The sequence below is a fragment of the Rhopalosiphum maidis genome, chromosome 2 (assembly GCF_003676215.2).
Source record: "Rhopalosiphum maidis isolate BTI-1 chromosome 2, ASM367621v3, whole genome shotgun sequence".
NCBI classification, from domain to species: Eukaryota; Metazoa; Arthropoda; class Insecta; order Hemiptera; family Aphididae; genus Rhopalosiphum; species Rhopalosiphum maidis.
This window is the reverse complement of record NC_040878.1, coordinates 54,743,465-54,761,924: the sequence shown is the minus strand read 5'-3', so window position 1 is coordinate 54,761,924 and position 18,460 is coordinate 54,743,465. Positions and strand designations below refer to the sequence as shown.

General features: G+C 27.4%; 2 protein-coding genes across 3 annotated transcripts; one reads left to right on the top strand and one right to left on the bottom strand.

Moving 5' to 3' along the window:
- The first annotated feature begins 4,060 nt into the window (after positions 1-4,060).
- LOC113553006 (prosaposin) lies at positions 4,061-14,858 on the top strand. 2 transcript variants are annotated; one of them, XM_026956102.1, is made up of 18 exons: positions 4,061-4,113; positions 4,283-4,385; positions 8,191-8,338; positions 8,547-8,753; positions 8,814-8,933; positions 9,018-9,182; positions 9,241-9,462; positions 9,529-9,666; positions 9,743-9,953; positions 10,073-10,305; positions 10,369-10,509; positions 11,196-11,394; positions 11,487-11,668; positions 11,741-11,912; positions 12,001-12,209; positions 14,210-14,324; positions 14,384-14,478; positions 14,537-14,858. In XM_026956102.1, the coding sequence occupies exons 2-18, from the start codon at positions 4,330-4,332 to the stop codon at positions 14,690-14,692; spliced, it is 2,769 nt and encodes a 922-aa protein (XP_026811903.1). In that variant the 5' UTR covers positions 4,061-4,113; positions 4,283-4,329; the 3' UTR covers positions 14,693-14,858. The 2 variants fall into 2 exon arrangements, with proteins under 2 accessions (XP_026811903.1, XP_026811904.1); XM_026956103.1 differs by lacking the exons at positions 14,210-14,324; positions 14,384-14,478; positions 14,537-14,858 and adding exons at positions 12,552-12,746; positions 13,083-13,289 and having other exon boundaries at positions 4,062-4,113.
- Positions 14,846-17,900, bottom strand: LOC113553010 (histone H2A.V). The gene is made up of 5 exons (XM_026956107.1): positions 17,597-17,900; positions 17,269-17,346; positions 15,575-15,688; positions 15,382-15,511; positions 14,846-15,320 (listed from the first exon to the last, which is right to left on the bottom strand). Exons 1-5 carry the CDS (start codon positions 17,597-17,599, stop codon positions 15,259-15,261), a joined length of 387 nt encoding a protein of 128 aa, XP_026811908.1. The 5' UTR covers positions 17,600-17,900; the 3' UTR covers positions 14,846-15,258.
- Positions 17,901-18,460: the final 560 nt, after the last annotated feature.

Sequence of the window (18,460 nt, the reverse complement as noted above, 5' to 3'; positions counted from 1 at the left end):
CCACAACCAAAGCGTTAAACAAATCGTAACTAAAATCTGATATTTTCATAAATGAAAGGCTATACTTTTTATTATTTTCAATTTTTGCTATCGTCTTTTTATGTTTATTATTTTTTTCGATGTGTTGCAGTTTCGATTGAATTTTTTTTACTTGATATTTTGACGTTACAAATTTTACAATATAAAATTAATCCATCAGTTGAAAATATATTTTTAAAAAACTGAAGAAAATAAATGCGGAAAAACAACTAAACGACAATTATCGAATGCGAACTGACGAACTATCTCGAATTCATGCATTAAAAACATATTTTAATCTGTAGATAGGTAGATTAGTACTTTCATAAACGTTAAATTAACTTTCCATACCAAATACTTAATAGAATATTATGATATCCGATATCGATAAATATCGCCATAATAAAACCTGCCAAAAATAATTTTTAACATAACATCGACAATGCGTTGTCTTTACAAGCCTCTATCGATTTGTTTTTTATCGTTAATACGTATACAAAAGTATCACTTATTAGATCAGTCGAAAATTAAGCACAATTAAATAAAAAAGAGTAAAAAGCAAAAACGATAGATAATTCATCCATTATCTAAGAAATTAAATGAAACACATTTTTATATAAAAATTATATTTCTATTATTATTATTAAAAAAAGACTTTTACCTTCAAATCAGACCCCTAGTTATTATAGTATTCAGACGACCAGTCGTAAATCTATTGTGATCATCATATGAATAACAATTACATCGTAATTCATATCATAAAGTCAGTCTATCATTATCGCGACAATGAATTGTATTTTTTAAATAGTAGGTATTTCAAATTAGGAGTTGGGATAAAGATCATTCAACGAGTCTACAAAGATCCTTATTGAGATATCTCAATAATTATTTGTCTGTAGGTACTCAGGTACTCTGTACTTCTGCAGTGTAGTCTGCAAAGACGCATCATATTTATATACAGAAATGACCGGGGCTAATAAACACACTTTTCTTGAATCTTTTACGTTTGTTGCTCATAAATCTGTTTAATGGATTATCAAACGAATTTTTTTCACTCATATTTATGTTAGCTATTAATAATACTCAATCATTATTATCTAAATTATTAACTATTTAACAACATTTATGTGGATTATGAATCATATGATGCATAAATTATTTTGTATTATTATTTGATGTGCGTCAGCATGATAACTTGTCCAGTTCTTTTTTATTAAATAGATAATAATGTAGTGAACTAATATTTAGAAGAGATGCTGTTTAATTTATAAAGTAGCTATCTTGTATATAAAATAAAAATATAGCTTTATAGTTTGGACTTCAATCAGTTTGAAATAATATTAATACTACATAAATACTGAATTTCAAAATAACCATTGTATATCTTGCATATTATTATGTCATGTAAATAATTGTCGGACCTGTATTAATATTTTATATTATTTGTTATTATAATAGTATAGATAATGATTAATGACTCATGGGTAAAGTGTAAATACTATAAATCAAAAATATTATAAATGTTTAGACAAGGAACGTTGAGGTCTTATTAATTGTGTCTTACAGGCATAGCTTGACTTCTTTCGGAGGCCCTTCCCCCTTGCAAATAATGTATGGAGTACCATAATTAATTTTTCATAAATCATAACGTACTTCTAAATTCTAATACTTTTAAGTGAAATGCATTTTGTGTAGTTCCCCACTGTTCAAATACTTAACTAGTAAAAATGCAAAACCGTATATTTGTCTCGCACTTGGATCCAAGGAGGCAGGGGGAGTATCCCACCCCTACCAGTAAATATATTATGGATCCGCGCCTGATTTGTCTATAATACGTAGCTAAATACTGACATTACATTAACTATAAAGTATAATATAAAATAGGTACATCAAAGAATGTCGACATATTATTGTTTGATACCTATATATAAGAATTGATTACTACCTAAATATTTAATCAATGCTATAGGCTATAGTGCCTATAGTTACATAATTGAATCACGGAGTTCAATGTTGTATTACCATTATTATTTAGCAGTATCTTATCTTCATATATTTTAATGATATTTATATAGGTATTCAGGATACTAGATAATAATACATTAATACAATAATACATATTTTAAAATCACTTAAAATACGTATAAAACAAAAAAATTATAAATTTTAGTTCAAAATTAAAAATATAATTTACAAATTGTTCAGTATATAGATTAATGTTTAATAATGAAAATAATTTTATATTTTTTTTCTGAAACATTGATTTTAGTGTGCTGGTGTAGTGGAGTGCTAATCTATCGATGTGACGTTTATTAAGATGATCGATACAATTATTCGCTTAATTAGCACGAAATTCGTTACTTTTTACAAGCGTTGAAGCGTTTATTATTATTTTTTTTTTATTTTTAGAAGGAAATATATATATTACATATTATGGACATAATATCATAATGAGTATATGTGCGTTAAGAGAGAAAGAAAAAAATAATAGAGCATGAAATACATAATTTGAGGAAATAAGCCACCCAATGGCCAGTGATGACACTTTCAATTTGATATAAATCCTTAGGGAATTAATTTTAGTTTATTTATTCGTTATTTTTTTAAAAATAGAATAAATCTCTGCACCAATTACGTTTGAAGCGTTTATTATAGTTTTTATTTTCTAACTAATAAAATATTTCTGTTTCATCATAAGTACCAAAAATAAATTTAATTTAATTCTAAAAAATATTAATCCATCTCAAAAAAATACTATTATAGGTAGGTTAGGTTAGGTTAGGATATGGTACAACATACCACAGATTGCGTTTCAAAAAATTATAAAATACAATTTTGTGGTCACTGGCATATTATAGAACATTTTTTTCATTGTATGATCACGCAGGGTCTGTATGGGATTTATATATAAGTAACGACAATGACGATAATTGTAGCAAATCTTTTTTTTTATTGTGTAAGCCGTAAGCCGTAACAATGTCAAATAGTAGATAACTGTAGGTAGATATTGCCAATGCATCAAAATTAGTGACATCCAGCTGTAAATTAGACTTATTTGAATTTATTTTATTTATTACGCATTTACGTAACATTTTTGGATTATTTTATTGAAACAATAACTAACGGCCAAGAAACGGTCCATTGTTTTGTGTTTGGTCTTGCCTGAAAACATTTAAGTATTAATATAATAATATTATATTTTATTTATGTAAACAGATTACAGAGGTATGCATTATGCATTTGTAAGTCTGAAGGTCGTGGGCTAGAAGTGAAATTGGCAAGTAAAAGTGTCATGATTTTAGTTTACAAATCGTTTAAAGATTGATAAGTGATAATTATCGATACATTGTCGTGACGGTTTAATTTCGTTCAGTTGACGTATAGGTGTATAAATATTGCGGAATGATATTAAACATTAAAACTATTTTATAACTACTTCTACGCGACAATAATAAGCGCGATTTAACGTAAACACGTAGTTACCATCATATAGTGTTGCAGCAGTTGATTTTATTATTATTATTATTCAATATATGTACACATTGTACACTGCACACTCTTTGTTACTATACAACTACTACCTATTCCCACTACAAACCACCCCACCCCCACCACTCCGTTCGAAATTTTGCGGACAACATCGCTATTATCAATTCCCCCGTACGTCTCCGTCGCAGTGTAACAACAGAGGCCGTCGTATCGCCCGTGTTCCTCTCGGCATCCCGAGCCCATTGCAAACAAAAACCTTTATATGTACGTTTTATTATCGTCAGCCAGTCGTATTTTCCTAATCCAACGACGTAATACGCTGCACTACTGTAACAGTGCACTGTTGCAGTGACGCATTCGCTGTGTACCCTCCGACCTTTGTGACCGTCGTGAGACTTTTACAACTATCGTTATTGCCGTCACCACCAAGTCGACATCCCCACGTCGTCTGCTATCGATGAACGACTTCTTAACCGCATAATATCGTGTATATTATTATAAACATATCGTCGTCGAAAAAAACTCTGACGATGACCGCTCCCGCGGGTGGTGCGCGCCTTTGTGGGTCGCTGGCCTTTCTGGGCCTCGTAGCACTGTTCTCCACCGGTAAGTACTACACTTCGATTAACTCGGTCTGCCTGTAATATTGTATGTTATACTTATAATGTATTGTTATTGTGATACACAAAACCTTGCCGTTTAGTGTGTTTGACTTCTGTCGTTGGTTGACTACTCACTCTCTAACTTCTGTTTTTTTTTATCTTTTCATGTACAGGTGCTTTGGCCGATGTTGAAACGATCATTGTCCAAAGACATGTCCAAATGCTCGGCTCGCAAGAATGCACGTATGGTCCGTCATTTTGGTGCAAAAACATTACGTGAGTAAATGTTTCTATAATTCACATTACTAAAACTATACAGTGTTGGAATGATGTTGTTTACTCTATTGTTTATATTTGGCTTATTCACCATATCATTTATTGTTTTTATGTAACAGTTTATTAGTTATGAAAACATTGAAAACACTACCTATATAGATTATAAATAATACAATATTAATAAATTATGTTTACTGTAACATAAACACGGGCTCAATATTTAAAATTAATAATAACTAAGAAAAATCTAAATTTGATTACTATGTAGGTATTGCTATTAAATTTTGACAAAATCAACTTTAATTTTACTAAAATTTAACGTTTTTAAGTATTTATTCAATACTTATTTACTTTTAAATAATTATAATAATTTCATGATAATTAAGAATGTTATTTATTTAATAATATTAGCATAAATTGTAAAAATAGTTGTTTTTGATCTTGGGCATGTAATCATTAATTACATTACATTTTAATTACCTAATTAGATACATATATAGTTTATGGTTGGTTTTAAATTAATAGTGTTATTACAAGTCTTTTTTACAATCAATATATTTTTATTTACCAATTATCAGTTAAGATATCAAGTACCTTTAGATTAAGTGTCAATAATAACAATTTATTGAGTTTAATATGTGTTCTCAGGTAATCTAATATTATATTCTAATAATACATATTATGATTATTTAAAAAACAATGTATAATTTTATTGTTATCAATAAAATGTGCTAAACAAAAATGTAAAATCCCAATAATTTTATTTATTATTTCAATTGAATACAAATATAATTTATATAAAAAAACTGGATAACCTTGAACAATAGGAAACTGTATACTGATAAGTCATTTATGACTAAGGCATCCTTATGTGACATACCTTATTATAGTAAGTTGTACCCAGCTGTTAATACATTTTTTTATATACTAGAACATTAGATGATGTTTGTAAAATTTTTTATAAAACTATTTTAATTTAGTTAATAACAATGAATTTTATTGTTACAGCATACAATTATGCTATTTATTATTTCTTTTTTGAAACTATTTTTGTAATATATCAGGAGCAAAATATTACTATATCTACAATAATTTAATCTAAACTGCTTATTAAAATAATTAACTTATAACAACTTAATTCATATTAATTTGTTTACTACAGAATAGTTTCTTAATTTCTACCAAGCTGTTAATTGTAAATTAAATAAATACTTAAATACTATGAAATATTTACTACATGTTTATTTTAAATTTATTTTGTGATCATTTATGACCTAATTTTTTGATATTTTTGACATGAAGCTAATAGGTACATAGGTGTGAAGAATATCTAGTATTACTTATTGTATTGATGAAAAAGTATTAAATTATTGGTTTATATGAATTCAATGATTAAAATATGTAACAAGATATTTAATCTTTAATTTCATTAAATTTTGATTTTTATATTTTTTCCTATAGGTTATTTTATTGCTATTGGGATATATTTAAGTTATGATTGTAGTATTTGTACATCTGTTTTTATATAAATATGTTGTCATCAAGTCAACAATACAATACTCTTATTATGTATTATTTAACAATAACTATTGAAGTTAATACCACAAACTTCAATTTTTATTTTTAAAGTAATGAATATCTTATATAGGTAATTTCTAATGAGTTATAATATTGATTTTTATATATTTATTTATTTTATCAATGGTTAGTATAATGCTTTTTAAAATTATTTAATGTAATGAACAAGAATTGTTTTTGAACAATGTTTTTGTTTATTCACATGCTATTAATTAAAATTCATACATTGAACATTAAATTTACTCTCAAATCCAGAAACTGATTAACTATTTTATACAAAAGAATGCCTCTCCCATCCCTACTCAATATATTTGTTATAAAGTTTACATAATATAGATCATAAAAAAATCTGCATATCCTAAATTTATATCAAATATCTTGCTCCGAATAATCACTTAAGGGAATTCTGGAAAAAATACCTAAGGAATAAAAACCCATACAAAAAAATTCACCAAAACAATTGTTTTAATTATATGAGCTTTACATTTCATTTCTGTTCTTTTTTTTTTCCTTGAAATGAGATTAGAAGTTGCTGTAGATGATACCAAAACAAGGTAATACAATTTAGGAATTATACAACCAATCAAAAAAAAAGAAAAAAAATTAATAGTAAAAAATCAAACTAACATTAAAACGTCTATGCACAAACTACAATGAAGGAAAAAGAACAATTAAAAGTTACTTATAGGCTATTTTATTTATTACACAAATTCAACTCGGTTAACTTTAATAACTTTATGTGTACTTCAATTATTAAATTATTGATTATTTAATTATTTTATGAACTATCAAAAATTGATTGATGAGTGACAAATCATGTACCTACTACCTATCACGACTATTATATTTATATTATTGTTATGACTATGGTCATTATATGTTATCAATATTATTATGTATGAGTTATTATTATATTACAGTAGGTACCTTAAATCAAAAAAATATTAAATAGAAAAATTATATGGCACATGCATGGATTTTTTTCTCATGGTCATTTTTTCCGCCTATCTCTAGGGGGTATGCTAATTTAATTTTTTTCTTTTATCTTGTACACATGAAATACAGTTGAAACTAGCTTTCTTCATATTCCAATCATTATGATTATATTTTTGGAATTATAGTATTTTAATCTAATATAAGGATTATCTGAAATTATCTGCTTTGTTAAAAGCTTATTTAATATTTTCACTTTTAATAATTATAAATAAAAAAATGTCTGATAAAATAGTCTGAAATATGAAATATGTCTGAAAATTATCTTTGGCTATCTACCAATAAACTGATTTACTATAATAAAAAAAAGCATAGTATAGGAGTTGGCAATTAAATTCTTTGACTGTCCAGATAATTGGAAAATAATTTTCAAGAGTCAGAAAAAGCTTTGTGTTATTGTGAATATTGTTGTAAACAGCATTAAACGATGAATGCCATCATAATCTCCAATTATATCTTAATATCGATCAAATATTAATATTTTTGGCAGTACAGTTATTTCCCCTCCTTGGTCGGATTTGGCCGCCTGTTGCCGACCCTAGTATAGTAGATATACAGTTTACAGTAAAAATTTCTTTCAGTGATTTAACTTAAAATAAACAATTTATTAAAATTTTAAATTTAATAATAAAAAATAGAATATTATTATAAGTTAAAAAAGTATAATTTATATTTATAAGTATCTACATCTAATTAATTATTGTTTTTGACTGTTGATTCTTCAGTTACAATATACTACAATAATCGCTTTTTTTAAATTAATATTTCTTATCTGTGTGTACACTTTTAAATAAACAAAATTAAAAAATAGGTTTTTATTTAAAATTGATATAAGTTATTGATTACAATGCAGTTAAACGTATAAATATAAAAATAAAATGGCTTTGTTTAATAGCAACTATTAATTAAAAATTAATATATATATATATACTTACTTTGCTTAAAAATGTTTGTTAAATGCTATACATATTAGTTAAATTATTGATTATGTATACAATTAATGGTTAAATTTATTCTGTTTAAATTAAAATATATCTTAATGAAGTACCTCCAATGGGAGATCTCTTCATTCTGTTATTTCTGTGCTTTTTATTATTGTATCAATTAAGCTTATTGTTCAAATTTGTAACAGATTGCTAAATAAAGAATTATATTAAAAAAAAAAAAAGATAAATAAATTAAAGTAAAAAATAGCTTTTGTAAGTAAAAACTAATATAAATATATTTTTTTTAGTAATGCTGCTGGATGTAATGCCGTCAAACATTGTATTCAAACAACTTGGGTTACACAGACATATCCCGAAGATAATGATGATATTTGTACAATTTGTAAAAATATGGTGAAAGAAGCTCGTGACACACTCACCAGTAATGTTACATTGGTTGGTTATTGAAGTATTAATGTTAAATATATTGACAACATCTTATTTATTTATATCGTTGTGTTAAAAATCAAATAATTAACAAAAGTTAAAAAAAAGAATACAATAATAGTTATGTTATGTTGAAAAAAGATTTATGATTTAAGAAAAAATCTTGTACCTGTAGTGATTAATTACGGTAACAATAATTGATTGATTGAACTTTTAGGAAGAACTAAAAGAAGTCTTTGATGGATCTTGTAAATTATTGCCATTGAAAATAATTAAAAATGAGTGTATGAAATTATCGGATGATTTTATACCTGAACTTGTTGACACTTTGGCTTCACAAATGGACCCTAATGTTGTTTGCACTGTATCTGGCCTGTGCAATAATGCGCGTATTGATAAGCTTCTACTGGAAAATAAAGGAAAAGTAATTGTAATATTTTAAGCTAATTTTTTAATTTGTATTAATTAAACTGATTTTTTATAGGATCAAACAGCAGCTGATAGTGAATACCATCAATGTGAACAATGTGCTATTGCTATGGACAAAGGAGAATATTTAGTACAGAGCATGTCTAGGAATGAAGTTTTAAATAAAATTTTAATGGTCAGTTTAATAATGAATATGTGTAACATATCAATGTTATTTTATAAGTAAAATATGTTTATTTATACATAATCTATTTATTAGATGTGTGGAGAACTGAGCAGTTATTCTAATGCATGCAGTAGTATAGTATTAACATATCAAAATGAAATATTTAATGCCGTTAAGAATGGCTTTAATAAACATAATGTATGTATGTTGAGTGGTATGTGTTCAGAAGCATTCCATCCCCATGCTGATGGTTATGAAGTAAGAATGGAGTTAAATAGTAAAAGAATTATTTTGCTACTAATATATTTATTCCTAGAAATCAAAAAATGCTTTGATGGGCGTTGAAATTAGTAATGCTGGTGAACGAGGTATAATTCAAATCCAAAAATCTAATGAAGTTAGTGATGAATTAACATGCGAATTTTGTGAAACCTTGGTCAAACATTTGAGAGATATTTTGGTTGCCAATACAACTGAAGAACAATTCTCAGACGTACTTAAAGGTCTTTGCAAACAAACTGGGAGTTTCTCAAATGAGGTATTGTCCAAATAAATATTATTGTTATTATATAATTCACACATTTCATATTTTGTCTTGTTTCAGTGTTTGGCAATAGTTGATGAAAATTATACACGTATTTATCAGTTCCTTGTTAATGAATTAAATGGAAAAGTTCTTTGTACAATAGTTGGCATTTGCCCCAAATCTCTTAACTCTCGTTATAATCTCAACGACATTATAGTAAGTTAATAACTATTTACATCAATGATTATCATGTTTTGAGTTTTGATTTTATAAAACGTATTCTTTCATTTAGCCAATGTACCCTCTTATTCCAATTGAATTTTTACAAAGCCAGGAATCCATCAAAACCGAACAAGATAGTTCATTTACTACTAAAAAAGAGCAAAATGAACGTAAACCTACACTTGTCGTGGTCGATGAACAACCTCCGAAAGTTCAAAATATTAATGTCATCAAGAAATCTCCAATTATTGATATATTCTATAAAGAAATGCATTTTGTTGGTAAGATTGTTAAAAAGAATTGTTTTCTTATTATATCATATATAATAAGTAAACAAAACATAAAATATGTGTAATTACTAATTTACTAATTCATATATCATATATTATATTTTGTATAGTCAACGATGTCAATATGCCCACTGACAAAACTACATGTTTCTTGTGCCAGTCAATTTTAAATTACGTTCAACAAGTAGTAACTGATCCAAAATCTGAAGCGGAAATTCGTTCAGCATTGGAAAAATCTTGCATGGTTGTGCCATCATCATTTGAACAACAATGTAAACAGTTTGTCGACCAATATGGTGATGCCTTTATTTCACTTGTAGCACAAGAAGTTGATCCATCAATAGTAAGTACTTAATTATAATTTTTGTCTAAAAATAATAATAAATTAATTATTTACTTGAATTAGATCTGTCCAGAATTGAAATTATGTCCAGTAACAGATTTATCTTTAACTTCAAACAAAGATAGTGAAAGTTCAAATAATTGTCCTATGTGTGTTATTTTTATGTCAGCTTTAGAATCTGAAATTTCTAATAAAGATACAGAAGTAAGTGGACTTAATATAATATAATATGATTGTTAATGAGTGGTATATTTTTTAATTTTTGGTATTAGTTAACTGAATAAATTAGTGCGTAAATACATCTCATATAAAAAAATTATACTACTCAAAATGGTATTCGTTTCTAACTGACTATACCGTATAAAATTCATCCTGCCAGCAAGTGACCATCTGTTATACTGTACATAATTTTTATATACTATTACAAAACTAAAATCTAAATAAATAATAATAATAATACACTATTTACATTTAATAAAAGCATGGTTAAAATTAAAATTAATTTTTCATAATCTCTTTATTGTAAAAATTTAAATGTTCAATTTTGAGGGAAACAACTCATTGAAATGAATTTTCAATAATATTTTAAGTTAAGTAAATAATGTTAATAAGATAGGTTCTTTGTGTGTTTAATGTTTACTTAATTATGTATCGATATATTATAAAATGATAAAATAATAAAATACATTATCAAGTATTAAAACTACTATTAATCCTTTTTCAATAAATAAATCTTATAGTAGAATTACGATCATGTAAAATATTACAAGATACAGTGAAATTTCGAATTTTTAGATTTAGTTATGTTAGGTTAATATATAGCTCAATAGCTAGACAATTATATTTAAGTACATTAAAAATGATTAATTAATTCTTATTGTAATGTACAGGAAGTGATTAAAAAGAAATTAGAGAAGTTGTGTACCAAACTACCATCCAAATGGAAAGGGGAATGTACAAATTTTGTTTCATCTCAGTTACAAAGCATACTCGACATGTTAGTTGCTCAAGTTAAACCTGAAGAAATTTGTGTTTTATTGGACATTTGTAAACCAAAAACCATTTCTGAAAGTGCTGAAGATGATTTAGGTAATAAAATAAATGTATATTTAATGTAAAATTATTATTTATTTATGTTAATAAATATAAATATTGGATATTCATATTTTAATTTTTTTTAGAAACAAATATGATTGCTACGGCTGGACAAGTTACTATAGTGTTCCCTGGATACAATATGGGACAATTATTGGCTAATAATTACAAAATGTTGGAAGAGCCAAAAATTCCAACTCCATTTTGTCTAGTATGCACTGTTGTAATGAAATATTTGCATGGTGTCTTCAAAGATAAAACAAATCAAGTGTGTTCAATTGCCTTAAAGTTATACTTGAATGGAAGTTAAAGTAATAAATTCAATTTAACTTTGTTTTAGGACGAAATAGAACAGGTTTTAGATTCAGTATGTCGCGTATTACCCAATGTTGAAGAAAATGAATGTCAATCTTTTATTGATGCAAATTATCAGCAAATTATCAAGTTTATCCAAATTGGAACAGAACCAAGTGTTGCGTGTATGGCATTAATGGTGTGTGAAGAGGATAAAAGTAAATGATTACAATTATTATTTTTATGAAAAAAATTTTTTTTATGTAATTTATCATTATAATACTCATACACATATATTTCACACAGTCCAAGGTAAAATAAATATTGACCTGCCAAAAAAGAATGTACATTTGACTACTACAGAGTCTGTTGAATTGGATAGTTCTATTAGTTGTGCTGCCTGTGAAGCATTTATTACTGTATTTGAAGATCGTTTAATCAATGATTCAGTAAGCGTTGACGACATAGACTTGGTTGAGCTGTGCAGTGAAGTTGAAATCAATTATAAGGATGAGGTAAATGACTATTTGATTTTACTTTATTGCAATAAGCAAATTATGGGCAATTTATCAAATGTGTAGCCAGTTAGATGGCATTCAGACCCAAGAGATAATAATTTTTATTTTAAACCCTATTCATATTGAAAAATTGTTATCTTTGACAAACTGTTATATCTTATTTATTATACAAATCAAAATAGACACTAGTATCTAAAATACTAAAATAATTTATATTAATTTTACACTGCAAGTTGTGTGTGTATATGTATGTGTGTGTGTGTGTGTGTGTGTTTGTGTAAATTCAATAATTTTAGCGAGGTCTAAAATTAAAAATTCACACAAATAAATATTATGCAGTGTATGGAGATGATAGAGTCGTACGCTCAAACTTTCAAAAATCTCTGTAATCACTCGCCTACATGGATGATGTGCGAGAAAACAGGGCTGTGCAGTAAAAATAAGAGTTTTGCAGTCAACCAATTTAGTAACTCCAGATGTTTAGAAGGCTCAGAATACTGGTGTGCATCCTGGGATAATGCTAAAGAGTGCAAGGTAACTATCTAATTCAATTTTTTTACCAATATTAATTATCAATTAATATGTGACCTTTATTGTTAGAATGGTGATTTTACCTAGTTAGTTATATTGATTTAAACTTATTGCTTCTGAATAACTAAATTTACTAGGATTAAATAATAACTATGTTATGTTAATATAACTTGGCTTTATTGTTTTGTTAATATAAGCACAAATTATTTAAAAAAATATTTAAAACGTTTGATCTGTTTTTTTTAAATTTAACAAAATCTAGTTGTTTATAATTAAATTATTTACAAAAGTCAATAAATTTTTTCTGTCTGTTAAGTGTATTTTTGTATTTTTTTTCAGGCTGAAATGTTGTGCAAACGCTCTTTATGGAATGTGCAAATCATCGAAAATTAGTGATATTAATTAGATTAAAATGAACTAACTCACGTTATGTGAACGCAAATTCAATATTGTAATTAATGATGACTTATAAAAATGATAATCTAGACTTAATTATTATTACTTATAAATGTTTCTTTTTATGTTAATAAATGGTTTTTAAATTTATTATGTATTAAGGATAAAATCATAATAAAAATTAATATAATATTTTGAAATTTTCTCTTATAGTTATAATATAATATACATTCTTACTCTTTTATTTTTTATTTTTTGATTAATACATTATAAAAAATATATATATTTTTTTATACTTATATATTTATAATAACATCGTTATCAAAAAAACAACTACAGTTTATTTAAATAAAAATAAACTTAAAAGTATTAAAAAATAATTAGGTTATCAAAATTAAAAAAGTAAGTGAAATAAATTTTCCATTAAACTGGTGTTTACTTTTATATTAGATAAGATAAATTTATAAAGACAATTGTAATCCAATTGAATAGTTTTATTTCAATTTGTCAGAAAAGTATTAAAATTTGCTATGACAAACTATGAAATCATAAGAAGTCAATATGTTAAAACGTGTTAAAAAAAAAAAAAAAAAAATGTTTGTATGTTCATATCATTGTGCTGTACAGCTCTAGATATTGTTCGTGACTGAATATTAATGGACTGAGAAATTTTTTTTTTATCTGTAAGCTTGTGTTAGGATCAACATATTGAGGCGGAAAGCATATTTGTAGTCATCAATTCTCTAGTTTGTTTCAATTATAACAATACAATTTTGTTAATCAACTGGTATGAACTTAATCATATGTTTAATCTATGTTGCCATTATCTAAAATGTATGATATGTAGTACTTTACAAGTTATAGAAATATGTAATGTATTAAATGTGATGAAAAGTAAACATAATATATCTAATAAACTGTATTGTTAAATCAAATATTTTGTAGTTTTATTCATTATCAACAAACAATAATACTTTTCCCACTATTATTATATTCCTTGGGTCGTCAGTTGTCACACAAAATCATAATATGCTACCATCTGTTATTTTTAAATATTGTTTTGTTAAAAGGTCAATGATATGCTGAATCTCATCAAGTACAGCTGCAAGGCAAAATTTGATGACAACAACGATTGGCTCATCAGAGCTGTAATAGAGAATTTGCGAACCACATGCACCAAGTGTGGTAAGTTTTTTTTTAAATATTAAGGTTACATTTCATTTTATGAAGTTATATATTTTCAGCGGAAAAAAAAGATGTTAAATTTCATCCAAAGTGTAGCATTTGCAAAGATGTGATCCATGACATAAAACATAAAATTGAAACCTCTCCACTAGAAGTAAAAACATACTTTAATACGTTGATAAATAATTTTTAATGATTTAATTTATCTGTAGAAAGATATTCAGTACAGATTAGAATCATTATGTGATGTTCTACCAGACAAAAGCAAATGTGTTGACTTTGTGGAGCAGTACACCCAAAAACTTCTCAACACTTTAATAGATGACATCAAAGAACAAACCTTATGTGCTGAAATTGGATATTGCTAATATCCTTTTTACGAAAATCATATTGTATGAACAAATCCCCTACTGTTCATTAACGTTAAGAACTGATATTTACTCAATTTAGTCATTGATCTTTTTTTAAAATTAAAATAATCTTAACAATGTTACTATTTTTAAGAAATAAATAGACACAAATTATAAAAAGAAATGCATATATTTTTATTTTTTTTTGTTTATCCTTCAAGTGAATAATACAACAAAATATTGTACATTCTAGGTTTTACGTAATCGAAGAAATTTCCGATTAGAAAAATAATCAAAAACAATTTTCAATTGATATAACTTTAGTGAAAAAATTGATATTACAAAAAAAAAATCCAAGTTTACTTTGTCTTAATATAATTAGTCTTTACCATAAGAAGTTTTATACCTCCTACACTTGCACAAAAGTAGCAAATGGAATCATTTTATAATATATGAGGTATAAAATTAATTATTGAAATAAGGCAAAAGAATAAATGGTAAATGAATAAAATCAAATTACATAGCTTACAAATTACAAATAAATGTTTTACATTTAATTAAAGTCTTGTATGGCAGGTGGAATTTTACTGTGGTTTTTGAGATCCCTTTTTGCCGATGAGGGATTTGTGGATATGGGGGATAACACCTGAAAAATAAAATAAAATAATATAGTGTACATAATAACAATATTATAATAAATATATTACCTCCTCCTGCAATTGTAGCTCTGATGAGTGTGTCTAATTCTTCATCTCCTCTGATGGCAAGTTGCAAATGACGTGGTGTAATACGCTTCACTTTTAAATCCTTTGACGCATTACCAGCCAATTCCAATACCTTTAAATAAACATTATTTTAATGAAATACATTAAATATAGATAATATTTCTCAACTACTAACTTCAGCAGTCAGGTATTCTAAAATGGCAGCACTGTAAACAGCCGCTGTTGCTCCTACACGACCATGACTTGTAGTACGATTTTTCAAATGACGGTGAATTCTTCCCACTGGAAACTGTAAATAAATTATGTAAATGATTGATATATGGAATATTAAAGGGACAACAATATAATGTATATTAATGAGCAACATTCCTCAATTTATGTACATAAATTTAGTACAAACTAAATCAACTGATATTAACTCCATAATCAAATACAGAAGGGGACATTTAAAATGGCAGACGTACTAGAAATGTATTTTTTATGGTGAATTCCATTTTTTTACAAGAATTTAATGAATTTATTCTATTTTATAAGATTAATTATATACATTACATTTTATTGTCTAACAGAAATTTCTGAATTCATAGTAGCCCTACTAAAATAGTAATTGTTGGACCTCTTAAAGGAGGATGCCTACTTACAGTAGAAACCTAACTTAAAACCACCTAAAGAAAAAAAAAAAGTATTTAGTATCAATATTAACATTATCATATTCAAATTATCAATTGTATAGAAATATTTTTAAAAAGTGGATAAATACAACTATTTAATTTATTTGTAATGTATATATAATTAAACAGTTATTATATAAATTAAGTATTTGATAAGCAATTAAACTTAGTTATTAAAATTTTTATATATGTTAACAGTATCACATAACATATAAAATAAATATTTATTTTGTTATCGAGTGCACTATCTATCGGAGAGTTGAATAACTAATTAAACATTTGAAAAATTGTAGAAACAAAAATTATATAATTTATATGTTCTTACAAACATAGTATAAATTTATTTAAAAAATTAAAAAACATAAGGAATATTATGGTATGTCAGTTTAAGTATAAGATAATAATAACTATACTATCTTTTTTTTATTAGGTAAAAAAAACACTTACTATTAATTTAAAATGTTAAGGACAATTTTTCATTACAAAAAACTATGTGACATAATAAACATATACATAATTAATAAAACCTATAAAAAGGCACCTTTAAATTATAAAAATATAGTAAACGATTAAGTTGACATCATTTAGGTTTTGAATGTTGTAAAAATATACAATTCGCTTAAAATATGGGAATATTTAATGAAATAAATAGAAATATAGGACATTGGTATCAACTAAGGTTAAATATTTATACTGATATCTTGAAGATGGTTAGAAATTTAATTACCTATATATTAAAATGAAAACACTACCCAATTTCAATATGTCAGGAATTGGATTACTTAATTAGAAAGATAACCTAGCCACAAGCAGATCAAATAACAATGAATCAAGAAATGTACAAAGCTTATAGTAGTGAAATACTTACAATGATACAGATGATTAAATTTAGAATCAAATAAGTAAATTATTGACAGTAAAAGTAACTTAACGTGGCTGTTACTTGATTCTCATAAAAGACGCGCGCAAAACGATCCAGTGGATTCATTTGTGTTCGTTTTGAGCAGGTCAAACATTATATGAGGAAACTGTAGGAGGGGGGGGGGTGTAATAAGAGTTACTGGCGCCAATTCGAGGAGTCATCAAATAACATAATTTCAAACTAGTAAATAGCAGTATTATACAACTTACAGCCAAAATTAATGTTTCTTAAGATAAAATAATAGTAACAATATTAATAACGCTGTTTGTGACTTACTTGTAAGCCTGCCCTGGCGGATCTGGACACTGCTTTCGCCTTGGATTTACCCGAGTCTTTACCCGCTTTACCACCAGCCTAGAGTGAAAATAAAATAAAATAAAATAAAGAAAAGTTTAAATATAGTAGATTCAAGACACAATAGAACTGGAACATTGTTTGATTATCGATTTGGAAAAACGATACACGATTTTAGTAGAAAAACCGCGCGCGCCAAACGTCGGCGTGGATTTTTGGCGCGGTAAAAAATTAGTCGCAATCGAGTGGCGACGTCTTTCGCCCATCGATGATTTGTAAAAGTCATGCAAACGTATGTAGTGGCACGTACCATTTTTGCTAAGGCGGTGGTGATTTGTTGTTACAACGGGACGGCGTTGATTGAAACTGGAACGTATTGTCGTCGTGCGGCACTAACGACAAAGCCGGTATGGATTCGTCGACGACGGTCTTCGATGGACGGTGCAACTGTTTTAAGCGCGCGTACGTGACGAGAGATTTTCAATGAGTCGGCGGGTGTGCGGTCGTAAAAAACCGTTGAGAAAAAAAAAACGGGGAAAAAATAAGACCGAGTTACACCAACCAGTCAGAGGACGAGCAGTGATCGGCAGCAGCAAACAGTCGTCAAATCCGCATACAGTGTACACACGCGCGCACCCGCACGAGCACGCCTCACGCGCACGCGCACCCGTCCACTCGAAGACCGTTACGCGCGCCAACCGTCAGTGTCCGCCATGTTTGGTGTACACGTGACCCACCGGTGGCCAATCGCCATCGTCGAGGTATGGTCGGCGGGTGAACCGTCGGAGGGACGACGCCGCCGCGGAAATCGATGCCGTTAACAAAAGAAATTGGTTGTGGGCCGCGGCGTCGTCGTCAGGACGTTGTAGGTTCACGCCGAAAATGCCGCCATTTTCCCCTCTCCCCCAGTCATGGACAATGCAAGTCATAAGTATGCAACGCTAACGCACGATTCACGAATGGGACATGCATCTCAGTATCCGCACGACGGATATCAATAAAAAACCGCCATCGGTTAACTCGGACGAAAAGAAATCATGTTTTTCATTGACGGAATACGTCCGTTTGAACATGATAAAGTAAACATCTGCAGTTCGTGTTTAACGTATCTCGAAATGTTCAGTTATCTGGTTATTTCCCGCTCAAATAGCGTCGTTATCGCTGGCCGCCCAAA

Coding starts and splice junctions, on each gene's coding strand:
- LOC113553006 (XM_026956102.1), top strand. CDS start 4,330: ATGCTCGGCTCGCAAGAATGCACGTATGGTCCGTCATTTTGGTGCAAA. Junction 4,386..8,190: donor TTTTGGTGCAAAAACATTAC/GTGAGTAAATGT, acceptor TATTTTTTTTAG/TAATGCTGCTGGATGTAATG. Junction 10,510..11,195: donor TTTCTAATAAAGATACAGAA/GTAAGTGGACTT, acceptor TGTAATGTACAG/GAAGTGATTAAAAAGAAATT.
- LOC113553010 (XM_026956107.1), bottom strand. Junction 15,689..17,268: donor CCGCCAGGGCAGGCTTACAA/GTAAGTCACAAA, acceptor ATTTATTTACAG/TTTCCAGTGGGAAGAATTCA. Junction 15,512..15,574: donor TAGAATACCTGACTGCTGAA/GTTAGTAGTTGA, acceptor GTTTATTTAAAG/GTATTGGAATTGGCTGGTAA.